Raw genomic sequence first — 21645 nt, forward strand, 5'->3', positions numbered from 1 at the left:
GATGGAAATGTTCTATAATTTGCACATCCAATATGATAGTTCCTAGCTACATGTGGCTACTGTACATTTGAAATGTGGCTAGTATGACTGAGAAACTAGACTTTAAACTCTTGGCTTCATTTGATGTCAGTCTCAATTACCAAGGGAAAGCACAAGAAGTTGTGTTTGTGATTTCTCTATTGTCTAAGAGCCTTAGAACCAGTGTTTTAAGAAAGGCAGTTTTTCCTGAAAGCCAAGGTTCCTCCCCTGAGTGATGGAAATCGTCTCTGGTCATTATTAGCAAAGAAAAAAGGACCTTCCTGGAAGATATACGAGACTCTATGAATAGACAGGGAACTAGAGAGCCAGAACCAAGCTAGAGTAATTGGCCTGAATTACAAGCAAGGACATGTCACACAAACTGTCTGGTCTGTCAAAAGCTGCCACATATTTTTCCATCCCTTATTTTGCTGTTCAAATTCTGTAAAAGAACTTGTTCAACTGGCCAAGTCTAAGTCTCCTGCTCCCTACTAAGATGATATGCAACAGATAATTCATCTCAAGATACAGTATAATAAGTAGAAAGGAAGATATATTAGGAGAGAGTTTTTAAAAATGTTTCTAAGAAACTTAAGAAAAAATTAGAAAGCCACAAACAGAAAAATATAGCTCTGGCTTTAAACTGCAAAAATTTTAAATGATCAAGTTCTCTTTCTCTCAGTTAGCTGCTGCTGCTGCTAAGTCGCTTCAGTCGTGTCCGATTCTGTGCGACCCAATAGACGGCAGCCCACCAGGCTCCTCTGTCTCTGGGATTCTCCAGGCAAGAACACTGGAGTGGGTTGCCATTTCCTTCTCCAATGCATGAAAGTGAAAAGTGAAAGTGAAGTCGCTCAGCCGTGTCCGACTCTTCGGGACCCCATGGACTGCAGCCTACCAGGCTCCTCTGCCCATGGGATTTTCCAGGCAAGAGTACTGGAGTGGGCTGCCATTGCCTTCTCCACTCAGTTAGCTATTGACGCTATTTCTCTAAGACACCTCTTCCCACTTGTGGTAACAAATTGCACTTTACCACCTCTCCTTCTACATACCACCACCACGCCCATGCACTCAGAAACAAGCAATAAAACTTCGGCAGAGTCAGTGTGCCCTATCCCTCTGGCCACAGTGGTGGGCCCAGGGACAGGCATATGAACCATACACAAAGTCTTTCCAGATTTCCCTAATCTGAATCATCAAGTGCGAACTCTGCCTCTGATCTCAAAAGACAGTCTTGTCCTCAGAGAAAGCAGTAGTAGAGCAGCAGATACAGGAGTTAGGAAAGAAGAGAGAAGGCAGGTGAAAGGAGGGAAGAGATCACTCTCATCTGGCACATTTGAGTTCCTGGATCCAGCTGTCCATGTCCACAATATATCTCAGCCAATAAAGTACCCCCCCCCTCAACCCCGCCACCACTTTTTGTTATGCCTGAGTTAGCTGAAGCTGGGTTACTGTAATAACCAAAAGTTGCTGGATATGCTATCTTATCTAAAATCGTGTAATTTTAACATGTTTTTAATTTACAGCTAACTTTATAAATTTTACAAACTTGTGTGTTGGGGTAGCCTTTTGAAATACAGAACACTAATTAGAATAATCATTTTACTATTTAGGCCAGTGATGAATAAACCATGTTAATGAAGACAAGCGACTGGAATATAATTAATAGTTGAAAGCATCTGCCAAAGTGATTAATCCCACTTTGTAAATAAATGGATACTTCTGCTTTATATGCTTTAGACTTTTCATAACCTTAGCAAAACCTTTTTCTCCAAAGGTAGTCTCTTTTTGACCTACCACAAATTCTACGTAAGACAAGTCACAATGATGATTGTTTTATTAACCGGTCAAAATAGACCTGGTTGATATACCTAGACTTAATAAATCAGAAGATCAGAATTGTCATGGGAAAAACACAATTGTTGTCTATTAAAAAATACACAAATTGGCTAACAAACACAGGAAAAAATGCTCAACATCCCTCATAATCAGAGAAATGCAAATCAAAACCACAATGAGATACCATTTCACACCAATCAGAAGGGCTGCTATCCAAAAGTCTACATGCAATAAATGCTGGAGAGGGTGTGGAGAGAAGGGAACCCTCTTACACTGTTGGTTGGAATGCAAACTAGTACAGCCACTATGGAGAACAGTGTGGAGATTCCTCAAAAAACTGGAAATAGAACTGCCATATGATCCAGCAATCGCACTTCTGGGCATACACACCGAGGAAACCAGAATTGAAAGAGACATATGTACTCCAATGTTCATCGCAGCACTGTTTATAATAGCCAGGACATGGAAGCAACCTAGATGTCCATCTGCAGACGAATGGATAAGAAAGCTTTGGTACATATACACAATGGAGTATTACTCAGCCATTAAAAAGAATGCATTTGAATCAGTTCTAATGAGGTGGATGAAACTGGAGCCTATTATACAGAGTGAAGACAGACAGAAAGAAACGCACCAATACAGTATACTAACACATATATATGGAATTTAGAAAGATGGAAATATAACCCTGTATACGAGACAGCAAAAGAGACACAGTTGTATCGAACAGTCTTTGGGACTTTGTGGGAGAGGGTGAGGGTGGGATGATTTGAGAGAATGACATTGAAACAGGTATGTTGTCATATGTGAAACGAATCAGCAGTTCAGGGTCAATGCATGTTACAGGATACTCAGGGCTGGTGTGCGGGGATGACCCAGAGGGAGGATAAAGGGAGGAGGGAGGTGAGAGGGGGGTTCAGGAGGGGGAACTCATGTACACCTGGGGCGAATTCATGTCAATGTATGGCAAAACCAACCAATATAATATTGTAAAATAAAAAATAAAAAAACAAAACAAAACAAAACAAAATGCACAAATTTTGTGAATTAACCCTTCTGCTAATTAATATATTTTAAGCTGGTTACAAGGTCCTTATTTTAATAAATTAGGGTCCATTAGACATTATAAATGGCCTGGAGAAACTGAAGAGGAATCAAAAAATAATCAAAGTGGCTAATATAAAATCATTTATATTTTAAAAATACAGGAATGAAAGCTGCTTTATATAGCATAAAAAAGTAAGGGTCAAGTTCATTATTGTCTTCAAGTGATGATTGCTGCACATTTTATCACTATAGCAACAGAAGCCCAAACCAGGAGAAACAGGCTTAAATTCTAACAGAAAGGATTCTAATTGGACAAACGGTGGGACCATAATAAGATAAAACATTAGAGTGAGGTTTCTGGGGTGAGGGCGGGCCCCTCTCTCTCCTTTCTGGAGACTGTCAAGAAGAGATTTAAAAAAGAGCCAAATTGTCCTGATTCATTAAAAAAATATGTACCCACCTAAAAGCAAAGAGTAGCATAAGATTGGCTCTCAAAATCCATAACAGATTTATGATCCTAAACTGCAATACTTTGGCCACCTCGTGCGACGAGTTGACTCACTGGAAGACTCTGATGCTGGGAAAGGTTGGGGGCGGGAGGAGAAGGGGACGACGGAGAATGAGATGGCTGGATGGCATCACCGACTCTGTGGACATGAGTTTGAGTGTACTCCGGGAGTTGGTGATGGACAGGGAGGCCTGGCGTGCTGTAGTTCATGGGGTCGCGGAGAGTCAGACACGACTGAGCGACTGAACTGAACTGAACATTTAAATCAATAGCACATAAAACCTGACATTTGTAAATAATACATATATCTTTGCCTGCGGTGATTCTTTTCTGGGTAATGAAAATTAAAAACTGTGTCAAAAAACATAACCTACAGCTTAATGAACATGATTTAAAAAAAAAAAACTCTCAACTGTAATCTATATAATTAGAAAGTCATTAAGATTTTAGAATTTAAAAAAGCAGATATAGGGGACTTCCAGGTAGCAAAAGATAACAGTAAATGCCCAGTTCTATGTTTTATATATATATATATATATATATATATATATACATATATACACACACACACACAAATGTCCTACAAAAAATACAGGAAACCAAGATCAAATAAAGTCACACAAAATCACATCTTTCACATAAACAGAAGACAGAAAATGCCCAAACTTCAAAATACCTCTAACGAAAAAGAGGAAGATAATTCTAAATCTCAACAAGTGGTCTCTTATGCCCCTCTTGCATGTGTGCTCACTGCATGTGAACAGGTTTAACTCATCTATTAAAACAAAAAGGTCTCCAGTTTGGATACAAAGCAATACCCAGCTGCTTATGTATGCTACACATAAAAGACACATTTAAAAAGACAGACTAACAGTAAATATACTAGGCAAATGGAAGCAATAAGTAAACAGGAGTAATAATAATATCAAAGTGAAATTCAAGCCAAAAAAAAAAATGACAAAAAGAAAGTGCTTTAAATGCTAACAGCCACAATTCATAAGTGTGTTATAATTATCTATATACCAAATAATAATATAGCAATCACCTATGAACCAAGTTGACTCACTGGAAAAGACTCTGGTGCTGGGAAAGGTTGGGGGCGGGAGGAGAAGGGGACGACCGAGAATGAGATGGCTGGATGGCATCACCGACTCTGTGGACATGAGTTTGAGTGAGCTCCAGGAGTTGGTGATGGACAGAGAGGCCTGGCATGCTGTGATTCATGGGGTCGCGGAGAGTCGGACACGACTGAGCGACTGAACTGAACTGAATGAACCAAAAAATTACAAGAAATGCAAGGAGTCATAGATAGAAGCACATTAAACAACAGGAGACTTTAATATATAACTCTTTGTACAAGACAAATGAACAAAAAATAAAAGTATGGAGAAGAGCTAAACACCACAGTTAATAAGGTAGATCTTATGGATGTATATATCAAATTTTATACTCTTATAATTGAGCACTTTCTTTACTAGTCCTTATGTAACACTCACAAAATTGATCATGTATTACAGGTCTAAGACTGGGATAAGGCAAGAGAGGTGCCCAGGATAAACAATTTAACGAGACTCGGTCCAGATTTCGGAGAAGGCAATGGCAAGCCACTCCAGTACTCTTGCCTAGAAAATCCCATGGATGGAGGAGCCTGGTAGGCTGCAGTCCGTGGGGTCGCTAAGGGTCAGACACGACTGACCAACTTTACTTTCACTTTTCACTTTCACACACTGGAGAAGGAAATGGCAACCCACTCCAGTGTTCTTGCCTGGAGAATCCCAGGGACGGGGGAGCCTGGTGGGCTTCCTTCCGTCTATGGGGTCGCACAGAGTCGGACACGACTGAAGTGACTTAGCAGCAGTAGACAGCAGCAGTCCAGATTTCCTGCAAGTCCAATGTCAACACATAAGAGTACCTCCTTAAATTTTGCACTCTGATTGCCTCACTGGCCTTACCCTAGTCCTGGCCTTGATATATTAGGTCACAAAGAAAACATCAGCATGTCCTATAAAGCAGAAATAACAGAAACAATACTCTCTGATCACAATGCAATAAAACTAAAATTTAACAATAAGTAAATAAGGCCTATCACCTGGAAATTTTAAAAGCTTCAATAACTTACATGTGATTGTACTGGAGACAAGGCCTTTAAAGAGGTAACAAAGGTTAAATGAAGTTATATGGGTGGGTCCTAATCCTAAAACTGGTGTCCTTATAAGAAGAGGAAGGAGGTACCAGGGATACGGGAGCATGGAAGAAAGGTCCCATGAGGGCACAGTAAGAATGCAACCACTCAAGCCAAGGAGAGAGGCCTCAGGGGAAACTCAACCTGCTAATACATAGGGATCTCAGGCTTCTAACCTCCAGAACTATAAGAAAATAAATTTCCATTGTTTAAACTACCCCTGTCTATGGTATTTTGTTACGTATGGCAGCCGTAGAAAACTATTCATTTCACCTTCTATTAAACAACCACACCTTCTATTAACAACCTTCTATTAATTTCTAGGTAAAAAGATGCAAATTAAAATTAAAGAGTTTCTAAAAAATAATGATAATTAAAACACTGCATATCATAATCTCTATGATACATTTAAAGCAGTAATAAGAAAATTCTCAGCACGACATTTTTACCAATAAAAATGAAAGAATGAACATTCAGCTCAGTTCAGTTGCTCAGTCGTGTCCGTCTCTTTGTGACCCCATGAACCACAGCACGCCAGGCCTCCCTGTCCATCACCAACTTCAGGAGTTCACTCAAACTTATGTCCATCAAGTCGGTGATGCCATCCAGTCATCTCATTCTCTGTCGTCCCCTTCTCCTCCTGCCCCCAATCCCTCCCAGCATCAGAGTCTTTTCCAGTGAGTCAACTCGTCGCATGAGGTGGCCAAAGTACTGGAGTTTCAGCTTCAGCATCAGTCCTTCCAATGAACACCCAGGACTGATCTCCTTTAGAATGGACTGGTTGGATCTCCTTGCAGTCCAAGGGACTCTCAAGAATCTTCTCCAACACAACAGTTCAAAAGCATCAATAAGTAAATTTCCAACTCAAAAAATAACCAAAAAAATTAAGAAATAAACTAAAAGAAAGTACCAGGTATACAACATGATATTAGAAAACTAAGAACCCACAAAGCAGCTAGTAGAAAATACATGACTTTAGTAAGGTCACAGAATTCAAGAGCAACGCATAAAAATCAACTAAATTTCTAACTATGTATGTTTTCTTTTTTGGAGGGGCTTCTCTGATAGCTCAGTTGGTAAAGAATCTGCCTGCAATGCAGGAGACCTCGGATGTTGGCAATAAACAATTAGGAAGTAAAATTTTTTTAAAATAACTGTTTATAATCACATAAAAATGCTTAGAATTAAAATTAATGCAATACGAGCTTGATATATACAATGAACACTATAAAACTTGGATGACAATAATTAAAGATGACCCAAATATAATATAAATGTTTTCAGAGTAGAATCAGTGGTAAAGAATCTGCCTGTAATGTAGGAGACGAGGTTCAATTCCTGGGTAGAGAAAATCCCCTGGAGAAGGAAATGGTAACCCACTCCAGTATTCCTGCCTGGGAAATCCCATGGACAAAGGAGCCAGGTTAGGCTACAGTCCAAAGGATTGCAAAGGGTTGAACACAACTGAGTGACTAAGCATGCATACAAGCACAGTGCCAGGCATTGATCCAAAAGCTGGAAAGAAAACTGTAGGCCTAAACCAGGACTTGTACCCCACTTATATTTATCCTCCCACTTATCATTCCCATCCCAACACCACCCCACTAGGAAGTGAACTTGTCCCTTTCAGGACAGAGAGTATGTCTTTGTTATCTGATTCTCCTGAATGCCCAGTATCTAGAATTGAGCTTGGCACATAGTATATGCTCAACAAATGTTTGTTGAATGAAAAACTTCTGACTCCCTTGCTGCTATCCAAAAGTCTACATGCAATAAATGCTGGAGAGGGTGTGGAGAGAAGGGAACCCTCTTACACTGTTGGTTGGAATGCAAACTAGTACAGCCACTATGGAGAACAGTGTGGAGATTCCTCAAAAAACTGGAAATAGAACTGCCATATGATCCAGCAATCGCACTTCTGGGCATACACACCGAGGAAACCAGAATTGAAAGAGACACATGTACTCCAGTGTTCATCGCAGCACTGTTTATAATAGCCAGGACATGGAAGCAACCTAGATGTCCATCTGCAGACGAATGGATAAGAAAGCTTTGGTACATATACACAATGGAGTATTACTCAGCCATTAAAAAGAATGCATTTGAATCAGTTCTAATGAGGTGGATGAAACTGGAGCCTATTATACAGAGTGAAGACAGACAGAAAGAAACGCACCAATACAGTATACTAACACATATATATGGAATTTAGAAAGATGGAAATATAACCCTGTATACGAGACAGCAAAAGAGACACAGTTGTATCGAACAGTCTTTGGGACTTTGTGGGAGAGGGTGAGGGTGGGATGATTTGAGAGAATGACATTGAAACAGGTATGTTGTCATATGTGAAACGAATCAGCAGTTCAGGGTCAATGCATGTTACAGGATACTCGGGGCTGGTGTGCGGGCATGACCAAGAGGGAGGATAAAGGGAGGAGGGAGGTGAGAGGGGGGTTCAGGAGGGGGAACTCATGTACACCTGGGGCGAATTCATGTCAATGTATGGCAAAACCAACCAATATAATATTGTAAAATAAAAAAATAAAACAAATATTACAAAAAAAAAGAAAGAAAGAAAAAAGAAAAACTTCTGACTCCCAGTCCAGTGTTCTTTGGGCTTCCCTGGTGGTACTAGTAGTAAAGAGTCTGCCTGCCAATGCGGGAGACACAAGAGATGTGGGGTTCAATCCCTGGGTCAAGAAGATCCCCTGGAGAAGGGAATGGCAACTCACACGAGTATTCTTGCCTGGGAAATTCCATGGACAGAGGAGTCTGGCGGGCTACAGTCCATGGGGCCACAAAGAGTTGGACACAACTGAAGCGACTTAGAACACAAATACAGTACATGGAGAGATAGGCCATATTCACTGACTTGACAGACTTGAGACGACAACTCTTCTTAAACTGAGCTACAGATTCAATGCAATGCCAATCAAAATCTTAACAAATCTTTGTGATAAACTGATTTTCAAATTTATGTGGAAAGGCAAAGGACCCAGAGAAGCCAAAACAATCTTGCACAAAAAGAACTAAGGTAGAAGATATGCACTGCTGCTGCTGCTGCTGCTAAGTCGCTTCAGTCGTGTCCAACTCTGTGCGACCCCATAGACGGCAGCCTACCAGCTCCCCCGTCCCTGGGATTCTCCAGGCGAGAATACTGGAGTGGGTTGCCATTTCCTTCTCCAAGAAGATATGCACTACCTGAATCAAACTTACTATGAAGCTACAGTAGTCAAGAGAGTGATACTGGTGTCAAGACAGACATAGAGACATATAGATCATACAGACATACAGATCAATGAGACAGACATACAGATATAAGGCCAACTGATTTTCAACAAAGGTATCAAAATAATTCAAATGTATAAGAGATGTGGGCAAAGATTACATGGGAATACTCTGTACTAGTTTTACAATGTTTTGTTAGCTATGAGATTATTTCAAAATAAAGTTTAAAAAATATATGTATATATAACCTAATACTCTGTAGTTCCCTTCTGGCCAACTCTTCTGCCATCTGTGAAGCTCGCAATTTCTCTTCACACTGATCCTTTTCAGACTGCCTCCAGACATCATGTTCCACTTTCATTTTTTCTAAATCCGCTAATCTGCTCTCAAGTTCTAGCCTAAAACAACAAATGATAATTACATTACAAGAACTACAATAAGCACGATATGACAGCAAAATGTTTTCATCTGCAAGGAGATTTAACACAAAATAAGGTAAATAATTACTTACTTTTCATCTTGTAATTCCACAAGTTTTTGATAACCTTCTTCTTTGGCAGCTTGTACTTTACGTATTAATTCACGGTCCTTTTCTACTAAGAGCACTTTGTGGTGTTCAACAGCTGATTTGAGAATTTCATTGTCTGACTGTAATCCTAGTATTTTTTAAAGAAGAACACTCTACTATATTCAATGTTATTAAAAAGAAAAATTGTAATTAAGAGCAAATATTCATTTAAGTCAGTAAGACAAAAGAACATAGAAAGTCTCTCCAGATACATATCTCAAAGATCTTTACATTTGTTGACAAGCTTTTCTTAATGAAAAAGACTACTACTCAGACTTCATTTGTCATTTTATTAAGCATGCACACAAAAAAACCTTAATAAACGGTATATAAATTTATTCATTTGGATCTTGAGAGCTGGGGACATCAACCTGGGTAATATCAAAAGAGGTTTAAATACTTCTAAAAGGGTTCTGTAATCTAAATCCCACAGAAAGCTAGCTGGGAAGCAGAGTGAATAAAATCAGAACCTATCAGAACTGTTAGATTTCTAATATAAATTGGAAGCTTTCAAGTGTGTCCAATGAATTCACAAATTTTCCTTGTAATGAAATGACAAGTACTTTGTATATGGAATAATTAAAACAAATTCATATCTAACTCAAAGTTTAAAAAAAAGGAAAGCTAGCTCTCAAACTCTAAGTTCCAAAGAAAATTTGCTCCCTAACACTATGAAAATCCATGAGTCAACATCAAGCAGAAATTAATAATGAAAACAGTCATTCATCATAAGCTCTGTCTGAAACTGGAGTCTAGTTCAACTAAAGACCAATTTGATGACAGCTGCAGGTTCAGGCAGCTTATTTAAATACTTAAGAAAAGTCAGGAGCAAAATAAATTCTGAGAAATCTTGATGATAAGGACATTCTAAGGCTAAACTGGAGTTTAAAAATAATCTGAGACTGAACTATACCCAACAACTGGCCTAGCATCTACCTAAAAAACAAATTTTGACTTAAAAATTGGGCCTGAAATCCACCTACGTTCCTTACATTCTTCAGAATTAAAATTATCTGAGACTAGTAATCACATGATCTAAAGAGATTTTAAGTTATAAACCTTGGAAGTATGAAATCCTATCCATAAATTTTCACTTAATTTATGTATTAATCAAATAACTATGATATAACCGTAAGATTGATTTTTTAAGTTACATCACAGAATGAACATTTAATACACAAACAAAAAGAATACATATGTGCTCTAAATTAAAATTGGAAATAAAAAATCAGTTTGATTTTAGTAATCTGAATTTCTATGTGACAATAACAGTAAAAAGCATGGGAAATCGTATATTACCATCCAGTTCACTTTGAATTTTATTCCTTTCTCTTTCTAGCTCACTCTTAGCTCTTGCTGCCTCCAGTTTGATGTCTGTTATTTCTAGTTTGTTTGAATGCTTAAGTTCCTTTACCTGTTGATAATCAGAAATTGAAATTACTATTGGTCATTTTCTTGCCACTAAGTGCTAACCCAAAAACATTAGGAGAAATGAGAAAAACCTTTGGTAGCAGAGTACAGAGTGTAGGCATCTCTCAGGAGGGAAGATGCTTCAGTGCCTAGAACAGTACTTAGCACTGAAAAAACAGTCTGCTTCTAATAGAACTGAGTCACTCTTTAAATAGCTGGGTGGGGTCATCTGGCTTAATCTGGCCTTTAAAAGTTTAACTGCAAGTACCTAAAATCTAACAGTCAATGACTGAAACATCTTCAGCGAAGAAATATTGATGTCTTCTTCCAAAAAAGAGTGTTGGTGACAAGAAGGCATTTTAGGTATAAGACACAGCATATAAAATATTATAAAAGTAGAATATCAACAGTCTGCTCGGAAATCAACAACCAACTTGTTACAGATAGAGCATAGGAAGGTGTGAAATCTGTCAGGGAATAAACCTATATGCCATACAAAAGGACTGTTTATCCTGTTAGCTGCTAAAGGTGATATAATCAGCTATTTCAGAAAGTTAACTCTAAGTGTGTTGGATCAAGAAACTGAAAAGAAATGAACCAATTAAGAGGCAAAGACTGACAAAGTGGACAAGAAAGAATAATCTATTGAATTTGGTGACTAAATTGTGTGTGCGTGTGTGTGTGTGTGCACAGGTTGGTTAGTAGGTTGCTGCTGCTGCTAAGTCACTTCAGTTGTGTCCGACTCTGTGTGACCGCATAGACAGAAGCCCACCAGGCTCCCCCGTCCCTGGGATTCTCCAGGCAAGAACACTGGAGTGGGTTGCCATTTCCTTCTCCAATGTGTGACAGTGAAAAGTGAAAGTAAAGTCACTCAGTCGTGTCCGACCCCTAGTGACCCCATGGACTGCAGCCTACCAGGCTCCTCCATCCATGGGATTTTCTAGGCAAGAGTACTGGAGTGGCTTGCCATTGCCTTCTCCGATTAGTAGGTTAAACAAGTACAAAATGTATAAATCTAATTTAAACCTTTACTGCCAAAATCCGATTCTTTTAAAGCCCCAAGGTCAATGTAACTAATATTTTCTATACAGTTAACCAACACAGCTTTTTCTCTGAGACATTCCTTTTGAAAGTTGAATGATTATAGTTCATAAGTAGTATTGCTTTGTTTATTCAATAAATATTTATTGAACACCTATTATGTACCCAAGCACTGTCTGAGAAGCTTGGGGATACAGCAGCAAAGAAGAAAGTTTTGTGTCTCTAATCATCTGCACTACTCTATAAGTTTCCATATCCCTGCCCTTTGGTGAGGTGTTTCCAAAATTTGGTACAGTACTATATTGAGGATTTAACCATATAGACATAAAGGTTAGATAAGCCTGCATTCTCACATATTATACTACTGTATAAAACTATTAAATCAGAGGAGAAAAATCACAAATATAGAAAGGCAAATATGTAAAATATAAGATGGTGGTAATAGGAGGATAAAGGATAATTTACTTGAGTGCAATAAAAGTCTATAAAAACTAGAGATGGGACTTAGAAATAAATCAGGAGGAGGTCCTAGAGCCAAAGAGGGCAAAGAGGAGAAACAGAAGTATCTTACTGGAAAAGACTCTATCTATGAAAGGTCTTGGAACCGTAACAGGGTTTCGTGCAAAATCTTCACTTTGAAAGGAAACAAATTAAGAAAGTATTGTGCTGCCTTTGTACTGCTAAAATCACACTAAGACACAACCCTCCAAATTAACCCATAGATTTGCAAATGACACTACACAAAATGAATACCTTGTGCTGACATCAAATTTTCATTTCTAAATCTTCCTGAAGTTCTTTTCTATGAAATCAAGTCTCAAAGAATAATATTTACAAAGCAGTTTCTAAATGCTTTCAGAGCAGCTAAAAAATTGTATTCATTTTAAAATTCAAACTTGCTATAGATTGGGTTTTTATAATTTCATGGATAGAATTCATAAATGGTTTAAAATTTAAATACAGCTATAATGAAAGTCCAATTTGTATGACAAATAACCTTCTATTATACACTAACTGCAGAAGGTTATAATGACATAACAGTTCATTAGCAAATCACACTGTAGTTGCTTTATAGATGAGGTAGAAAATCAGAGCCTTGCTATTTTGCAGAATCTTTCATTTCAATGAGAAGAACTACAAAATATATAAAATCATATTTTTAATTCATTCAGAGATTTACTGATATGAGAAAATATTTTTCAATTAATCTATAATCAATGAAACTGAATAAACACTCAGTTCAGTCACTCAGTCATGTCCGACTCTTTGCGACCCCATGAACCACAGCACGTCAGGCCTCCCTGTCCATCACCAACTCCTGGAGTCCACCCAAACCCATGTCCACTGAGTCAGTGATGCAATCCAACCATCTCATCCTCTGTCGTCCCCTTCTCCTCCTCCCTCAATCGTTCCCAGCATCAGGGTCTTTTCAAATGAGTCAGCTCTTCACATCAGGTGGCCAAAGTATTGGAGTTTCAGCTTCAACATCAGACAGGAAGTTATCTTCGGACTACTACTATTAATAAACTAGTGGTATATGCCCAAGCAACAGGCATGCAAATTTATCTAAGGACCCTGATGAGTTTGTTTTCCTTTAGTGCCACATTTCTAAAATCCTAAAATGACTGCACTCATACTAACAGTTAATTAACTTCCTAAAAGATATTAAAAGGAATTATTTTATTAAAAATGGAAAAACTTGTATGAATATTAATTACTGAGATATGACAAAAGTACTTTCTATGAGTAATATGAACCAAATCCCAAATCGGTATAATAGTTTCTTTCTACTTCTAGATTCCTAGTTTTTAACTTTTGTAATCAAACATCAAAAACCCAAGGAAAACCAGGACTCTTTTCTTAAATAAAATGTACAATGTTAAAACGTTGCACATAATTTGAAACGATTTACAGTCTTCTTAACTTCTCAGGGCCAAGCTACCCTGTTTGTTTTTTCCACAATGTGTTTTCCATGTAGATTCTAGTCTTTGCGAATTTGCTTTATGCTTTTGACACACAGAAGTATTAATACTCAGAGAATATTCAGTTCAGGTCAGTTCAGTCGCTCAGTCGTGTCCAACTCTTTGTGACCCCATGAATCACAGCACGCCAGGCCTCCCTGTCCATCACCAACTTCCGGAGTTCACTCTAGTATTAATAGAACTTTAAGAAGTATAACAAAGTAGCAAGAATAGGCATTTTATAAGGGTTCAGAATCTGTTAAATTACACAAACACACACAAGAAAACAATATGCATAAGCAAGAAACTCAAATATAGTTGAAAAAATGTATTACTCAAAAGCTCTTCAGGTAAATTCCAAAGAGATAGTATTCAAACTCTGATCTTTTTCAAAGGTCAGAGATGGAATGACCTTATTAACTTACATAATAAGGATAACTCTGTGGGATGACTTCTTTAAAGCTGTACATTTTATTGGAGTCCTAAAGCTCAGTGGAAACAGTGTCAGACTTTATTTTTTTGGGCTCCAAAATCACTGTGGATGCTGATTGCAGCCATGAAATTAAAAGACACTTGCTCCTTGGAAGGAAAGTTATGACCAACCTGGATAGTATATTAAAAAGCAGAGACATTACTTTGCCAACCAAGGTCCGTCTAGTCAAGGCAATGGTTTTTCCCGTGGTCATGTATGGATGTGAGAGTTGGACTGTGAAGAAGGCTGATCGCCGAAGAATCGATGCTTTTGAACTGTGGTGTTGGAGAAGACTCTTGAGAGTCCCTTATACTGCAAGGAGATCCAACCAGTCCATTCTAAGGGAGATCAATCCTGGATGTTCATTGGAGGGACTGATGCTAAAGCTGAAACTGCAATACTTTGGCCACCTCATGCGCCGAGTTGACTCACTGGAAAAGACTCTGATGCTGGGAAAGGTTGGGGGCGGGAGGAGAAGGGGACGACGGAGAATGAGATGGCTGGATGGCATCACCGACTCTGTGGACGTGAGTTTGAGTGTACTCCGGGAGTTGGTGATGGACAGGGAGGCCTGGCGTGCTGTGATTCATGGGGTCGCGGAGAGTCGGACACGACTGAGCGACTGAACTGAACTGAACTGAAAGCTCAAACACCTCAAGAGGTAACAAAAGAATTTATCTAACAATACGAAATATTTTTAAGGTCATTATTTTTAGGCCATCTTTGGTAATACTTTTTAATCCAAGACACTGATAGTTACATGACATAACTCTGTTTAAAACCTAACAAACATTTACAAATCTGAATAATTTAGACAAAAACACCCGAGGTGTTCCTTTGTATTGCAAACAACCATTTGTGAGAACTCCAAAATGCTGATGAAAATTTCAAGTTGCAAAGAAAACTGTGACAATGCTTAAAACATTATTTTAAAATTTATCCTTCCAACAAAATATTTTTATAATGCAAGATCTCAAATGAAAACTTGATTTGTCTAAAGATGATGGGTGGTTTCCTAATAGACCATTTATATGCAAAATAATGCAAATATGCCTTTAACAAAACAGGCAACTCTTAGCAATGTATGTTAATAAACATACAGTCTGAAAGTGGAAAATATATATATTTGCCACAGAAAAAACTGGGTAGTCTATCTTCCAAGGATGGCATCTAATATATCTACTATTATGGCTTTGGCCTTTCAGACACAGAAATTCAATTTTGTCACTACACTTAAAGACAACTCTCAAGGTCAGAGAGAGATTACTAAAGTTTACAAAGTTCACACTACTGAAGTTTACAAAAAGTGATCTATAAAACCAGAAAGTCAGTTTATTAATCATGAGAAAAAACTGTAATGGAAACTAGAATATTCTAACCCTGAAGGACCAGTGCATTCTCTCCCTGTACAAAAAATTTCAGAGAAAGCTGCTTAAGATAATGCAATCAGAACAAAAAGAATGGGAGATATTGATGATTTCACAGCCACAACTTAAAACAGACTGAGGTACTCCTTTCCACAGTAAGAATAATCTCTTCAGTGGGACCAAAATACTCACACTCTGCCAACTAAAACTATCTCTTTCTTTTGTCATAAACACTGTTTGACTCTGGACAAGGAATTTATGACGAATACATTACTCCTCTAGATAAGTCCACATATTTCTACCAGACTATGGTAAGTTCCCTATGGTCTAGAAACTGTGTTAAAGGTGATTTTACATTACTCTAATAGAAATATAAGCAAGGTGAGAAGACAGCCTTCAGAATGGGAGACAATAATAGCAAATGAAGCAACTGATAAAGGATTAATCTCCAAATTATACAAGCAGCTCCTGCAGCTTAATTCCAGAAAACTAAGTGACCCAATCAAAAACTGGGCCAAAGAACTAAACAGACATTTCTCCAAAGAAGACATAAAGATGGCTAACACATGAAAAAATGCTCAACATCCCTCATCATCAGAGAAATGCAAATCAAAACCACAATGAGATACCATTTCACACCAGTCAGAATGGCTGCTATCCAAAAGTCTACATGCAATAAGTGCTGGAGAGGGTGTGGAGAGAAGGGAACCCTCTTACACTGTTGGTGGGAATGCAAACTAGTACAGCCACTATGGAGAACAGTGTGGAGATTCCTCAGAAAACTGGAAATAGAACTGCCATATGATCCAGCGATCGCACTCCTGGGCATACACACCGAGGAAACCAGAATTGAAAGAGACACATGTACTCCAATGTTCATTGCAGCACTGTTTATAATAGCCAGGACATGGAAGCAACCTAGATGTCCATCTGCAGATGAATGGATAAGAAAGCTTTGGTACATATACACAATGGAGTATTTCTCAGCCATCAAAAAGAATGCATTTGAATCAGTTTTAATGAGGTGGATGAAATTGGAGCCAATTATACAGAGTGAAGTAAGCCAGAAAGAAGAACATCAATACCGTATATTAACGCATATATATGGAATTTAGAAAAATGGTAACCTGAACCCTGTATAAGAGACTGCAAAAGAGACATAGGCATTTAGAACAGTCTTTAGGACTCTGTGGGAGAGGGTGAAGGTGGAATGATTGGAGAGAATGGAATTGTAGCATGTATATTATCATAAGTGACCAGTCCAGGTTCGACGCATGGATTTTCCTCTGTTCATTTCTTTGCATTTGTGCTTTTTTAATAAAATTCTTTTTTAGAAAAAAAAAAAAAAAGAAATATAATACATGATCTCATTGACAGAAATCAGTTTTGTTTTCAAGTTCTTAGAGCTACCCCAAGTACTACTAATATAGGTATATTCAGGTGATTATATATTAGTCTTATGCTAAGTGCTTTATATCTAAGTGTGTAATATCTCATTTAACCTCTGCCACACTCTATAAGGTATTAGTCTTCTTTCATAAAAGAAAATGCTAAAGTCTTCACAGAGAAAGCAAATTGCCCAAGATCACAAAAGAGGAAGAAATGTAATTTGAATATGTTTGACTCCCCCCAGTGCTGATATTCACTACAGTATTCTATAAAGTACTTTCATTATTGATATCCTACTTCTGGTTACTGGATTCCTTATATATACGGCCTTTGAGGGAGGAAAAAACATCTAAATTTCTGAGAATACTGTATATTAAAGATGCTCAAACTACTATATTCTTTAAAAAAAATGCAGATCATGCTGTTGATTCACTCATTTAACAAATATTTATTGAGTGTCTACTGTGTGCCAGCACTGTTCCAGGAACTAAGATCTACAGTAACAAAAGCAATGTCCCAGTTCTCCTGGAGTTTATATTCGATTGAAGGAAAAGGGGTAGAAAAGACAAAAATAAACAAATATATCACATGGTGTTAAAGACGTATGAAGGAAAATAAAGCAGATAAAAAAGACAGTAAGGTGGAGGAAGAGGGAAGATGGTATTTCACTAAGTGAAGAAACGAAGTCCTCTCTGATAAGGCAACATCAGAAACAGGTGAGGAAGAAAGCAATATACATATGTGAGGGAAGATCAAGCAAGGCAGGCAAGCACAAAGGCCCTGAGGTAGAAGCCTGATCAAAGAAGAGTGAGAAGACCAGTGAGGCTAGAGCAAAGTGAACAGGAGGGAAAACGGACTATGAGGACTGGGGAAAGACTGCAGAGGCCAGATCACACAAAGTTCTGATAGGGTAGAGTAAAGAGACCAAGTTAGGCTAATCTAAAAATTGGACTAGAGTGGTCACAATGAAGGCGATTAGAATGGTCAAATTCTACATGTATTTAGAAGGTAGAATAAGACCAAAAAAGAGACTTCAATGTAGAGAATTAAGCTACTTAAACACAAAATTCCTTTGTTATTATACAGTCTCAAGCATTCTAAAGAATAAAGCAGATACTGAGGACAACTTACTTTACTGGCCAATGTATTTACTTCCCGTTCAGCTTTATGCAATTTACTAATTAACGTAGTGTTTTGTTCATTGCTTGATTGTAGCTCTTTTTCCAAGCGTTCAGCCTGTAGTTTAGCTGACTGTTTTTCAGCCTTTTATTAAAACAAAATATTTTAAAATTTGCTGATACAATTATATAAAAATAAAATAAGCACTAATTAAATAAATGTAATATTCATACTACCTCAAATTATTCAAAATCTCAATATTAACATATACCAAAGTAACAAGTTTTCTCAAAGCAATTAGAAGAATTCAAATGAAAGAGAGTTGTTCCAGGAAACATGCAAGAAAGTTACCCAGACAACTTACTTATCAACAGCCCCCACCACCAAGCTAAAACCCATATACTTCTCTCAGAGAATGCGTACCTAACACACTCATTTGATACCTATTTACTATTATTGTGAACATAATTCAAATAAGCATTCTGGGGGATTATAAGTGCATAGAAGAGATGAAAAAATATATTACCAGGTATACAGGAGGGCTCATTTGTGATATTAAGAAGTGAGAACTGAAAATCTAAAATCAATGGAGATTAAGGGAAAATAAAAACCCAAGAGATGAAAATTTTAATATCCTCAACTAATCTGGAGCTTCTGGAAGTATGGGCAAAGAACTCCACAGTTCCTGACCTCATCACACAATAAAAATTCTTAATGAAGTTGTCAAGAAAATTTCCGGTTGGTAATACTCATAGTACTCTTTAATTACAAAGGAAAAAATAAATTAAAAAATATTTCTATTCAAAATAGCTAACATGAAAACATTTTTCAATTAAAGGATAAACTTCAGTTCTATAACATCTCATTTCCTATATATCTTAAATATGATAAAGAGTATATTAAAAATAATTTTAAAACTTATTTTCCTCACATATGAGAGCCAAAAAAAAAAACCCAACAACAAAGAAAGGCATGCTAGCTGCCATTTACTTACTTTCATCTGACAAATAATAAAAACATAGGCTTTTTTGAAAATATCACAAATAAACTTCTCACCCTATGTCATCATTCAACTTGTCCTAAAAATAATCACTGCTGCTGCTGCTAAGTCACTTCAGTCGTGTCCGACTCTGTGTGACCCCATAGACGGAAGCCCACCAGGCTCCCCCGTCCCTGGGATTCTCCAGGCAAGAACACTGGAGTGGGTTGCCATTTCCTAAGTCGCTCAGGAAGGGTCTTGTCCGACCCTTAACGACCCCATGGACTGCAGCCTACCAGACTCCTCCATCCATGGGATTTTCTAGGCAAGAGTACTGGAGTGGCTTGCCATTGCCTTCTCCAAAAAATAATCACTAAATGACCTCAACACAAAGTTTCACACAGAGATCACATACCATACTCAAATCACAACCCCCTTATTCTGTCACTGAGGAGACACGTTAAGGATGGAAGGATGGCAATATAAACACTTCATTCTGAACTGCCTCGTGTTTAAGGTCCAACGATACTGTCCAATGACAACTTTAGACTGTCAAGAGCTTCATCCGGAAAACAAAAAGGTGACTTCTACTCTTCAAAACATACTAATATACTTCTTATACCAGTTGTTTGCCTGGAAAGAACTCGCTACTTTGGATCTGGATATTGGATTTTAAATGCAAACTATGTGCACACTAATTTCCCTCCAGTTCAAATCACTTCATGACTATTCTGAAACATTCTGAAAACAAAACATAACATTTCAGATTGCTCAAAATAAATAAATAATTAAAAACTATGAAACTAGTATATTTGCTTCACGTAAGACACTAAGCATTATCTAAATAAAATGGTAAAGGGGTCCAGAATTTGCCACTGCGACATAAAAATTACTTTGAGCTGAAGTCTTCTGAGAATCAGACAGAAGACACAGGAAAAACTTTTTCCTTGAACTCCTCTTATCTGTCTAAAAGCAGAGCCTCTAAAAAGAATTTAAGTGTTAGAATTCCCTTCCCCAGGGGTTTCATAACTAGGGAAGATCAACTTCTATCACAGGAGACACCACCACCAGGATAAGAAATCACCTACACAAACATCATCACTAAATTGTCACATCTCCCATTTGTTTTCCTAAGGGCCCATTTATCTTTCCTAAAAGTCACTTGTTTTCCTATAATTGTCCTTTCTCCCGTCTCTTTTCCTCATTAAAATGGTATATAAGCCCCAAATTACAATTGTCTCTGAGTCACATTTTTCTGTGAACTCCTGTTTCGGTTCGGTCGCTCAGTCGTGTCCGACTCTTTGCGACCCTATGGACTGTAGCCTACCAGGCTTCTCCGTCCATGGGATTCTCCAGGCAAGAATACTGGAGTGGGTTACCGTTTCCTTCTCCAGGGGATTTTCCCTACCCAGGGATCGAACCTGGGTCTCCCGCATTGGAGGCAGACACTTTAACCTCTGAGCCACCAGGGAAGCTGTTTACACACATGAATAAAAGTCTGCCTTTTCTCTTGCTAATCTGTCTGTTGTCAGTTTAACTCACAATCCTCAAACACTGAACCTAAGAGGATAAAGTAAAAGTTTTTCCTTTCCAACAATGGAAACCAAGAACTTCATAGAAGAATACCTCTAAGAGTACTAATGTAGCTCTGACAGCTCTTTTCTTTCTCTAATGGACTTAGGAATACTTCAGTAAAGGCTTATATGCATTAGTAGCCAAGCTGAATTTTGTTACTCTGGCACGAAGCTATATCATAAGATACATAAGTGAAATATTTCTGTTGAAACAGGATTTATGGTTTTAAGATCTTAAATCACAGAGTAAGGGAATGACTAGAAAGAAATTGCTCTTTCTGGTTTGAAATTATTTTAGTCTTCAGAAACTCAATTAAAAAAAAAAAATTTTGAATATTCTACTCTGTGGCATTATAAGAGTTAAAACATTTCAGCTAGGTGACAGGACTCCCAAAGAATAAATAATCCCTTTGCAAATGTGGTAGCATAGCTATTGCTTCAATCAAGAGCTTTCTTCTTTACAGAAAGTATATCTACTCTTGGGATTCCACAAATGCGTCAGCATTAAAGTGGTGAGCACATATTTATGCTCTAAAAATCAAAGGTCTGTCAACTGCACTTCAAAAACAAAAAGAAAAAGGATGCCATAGTCTACCGGGAAGCAATTAAAACCTTACCTCCAGGGATCTGACTGTAGCCTGCATCTCAGCCAACTGCCGCACCTGAATTCTTTGGACATTTTCTACCTGAGCACTAGAATTCTCCTTTTCAGCTCTTAATTCTGCTATTTCAGCTTCTAAACTTTTTAATTTCTGATGCAAATGGGCTTTTGCTCGAACAAGTTGTTCCATTCGTTTGCTCTCTCTTGTGGGATCAACACTGTGCAACTGGTTAAGGAGTTCTTTATCTTCCTCCAATCTTGCAATCTAATAATAATTTGAAAGAAAACACACAACCTTAAATTATCAAAATTTCAGCCATAAGCATGCTTTACAAGTCAGCA

The 21645-nt window shown here is 37.8% G+C and overlaps 1 protein-coding gene across 11 annotated transcripts in view; it reads right to left on the bottom strand.

Moving 5' to 3' along the window:
* The window catches only part of CEP83 (centrosomal protein 83), a 146013-nt gene that overhangs the window by 40593 nt on the left and 83775 nt on the right, over positions 1-21645 (bottom strand). For 8 of the 11 annotated variants that reach the window (XR_008681825.2, XR_008681820.2, XR_016037560.1 and 5 more), the window contains 5 exons: positions 21320-21568; positions 18162-18293; positions 10690-10804; positions 9334-9478; positions 9071-9220 (listed from right to left, as the gene is read on the bottom strand). Coding sequence is in view for 6 of the 11 variants with exons in the window: in XM_055395472.2 (XP_055251447.1) it covers positions 9071-9220; positions 9334-9478; positions 10690-10804; positions 18162-18293; positions 21320-21568 (791 nt within the window). In the remaining 5 variants the exon portion in view is untranslated. The remainder of the gene's footprint in view (positions 1-9070; positions 9221-9333; positions 9479-10689; positions 10805-18161; positions 18294-21319; positions 21569-21645) is intronic. The other 3 variants (XM_088836862.1, XM_088836863.1, XM_088836864.1) reach the window with 3 other exon arrangements.

The sequence above is a fragment of the Moschus berezovskii genome, chromosome 6 (assembly GCF_049115385.1).
Source record: "Moschus berezovskii isolate FMDL1 chromosome 6, NW_MosBer_1.0, whole genome shotgun sequence".
Classification (NCBI taxonomy): domain Eukaryota; kingdom Metazoa; phylum Chordata; class Mammalia; order Artiodactyla; family Moschidae; genus Moschus; species Moschus berezovskii.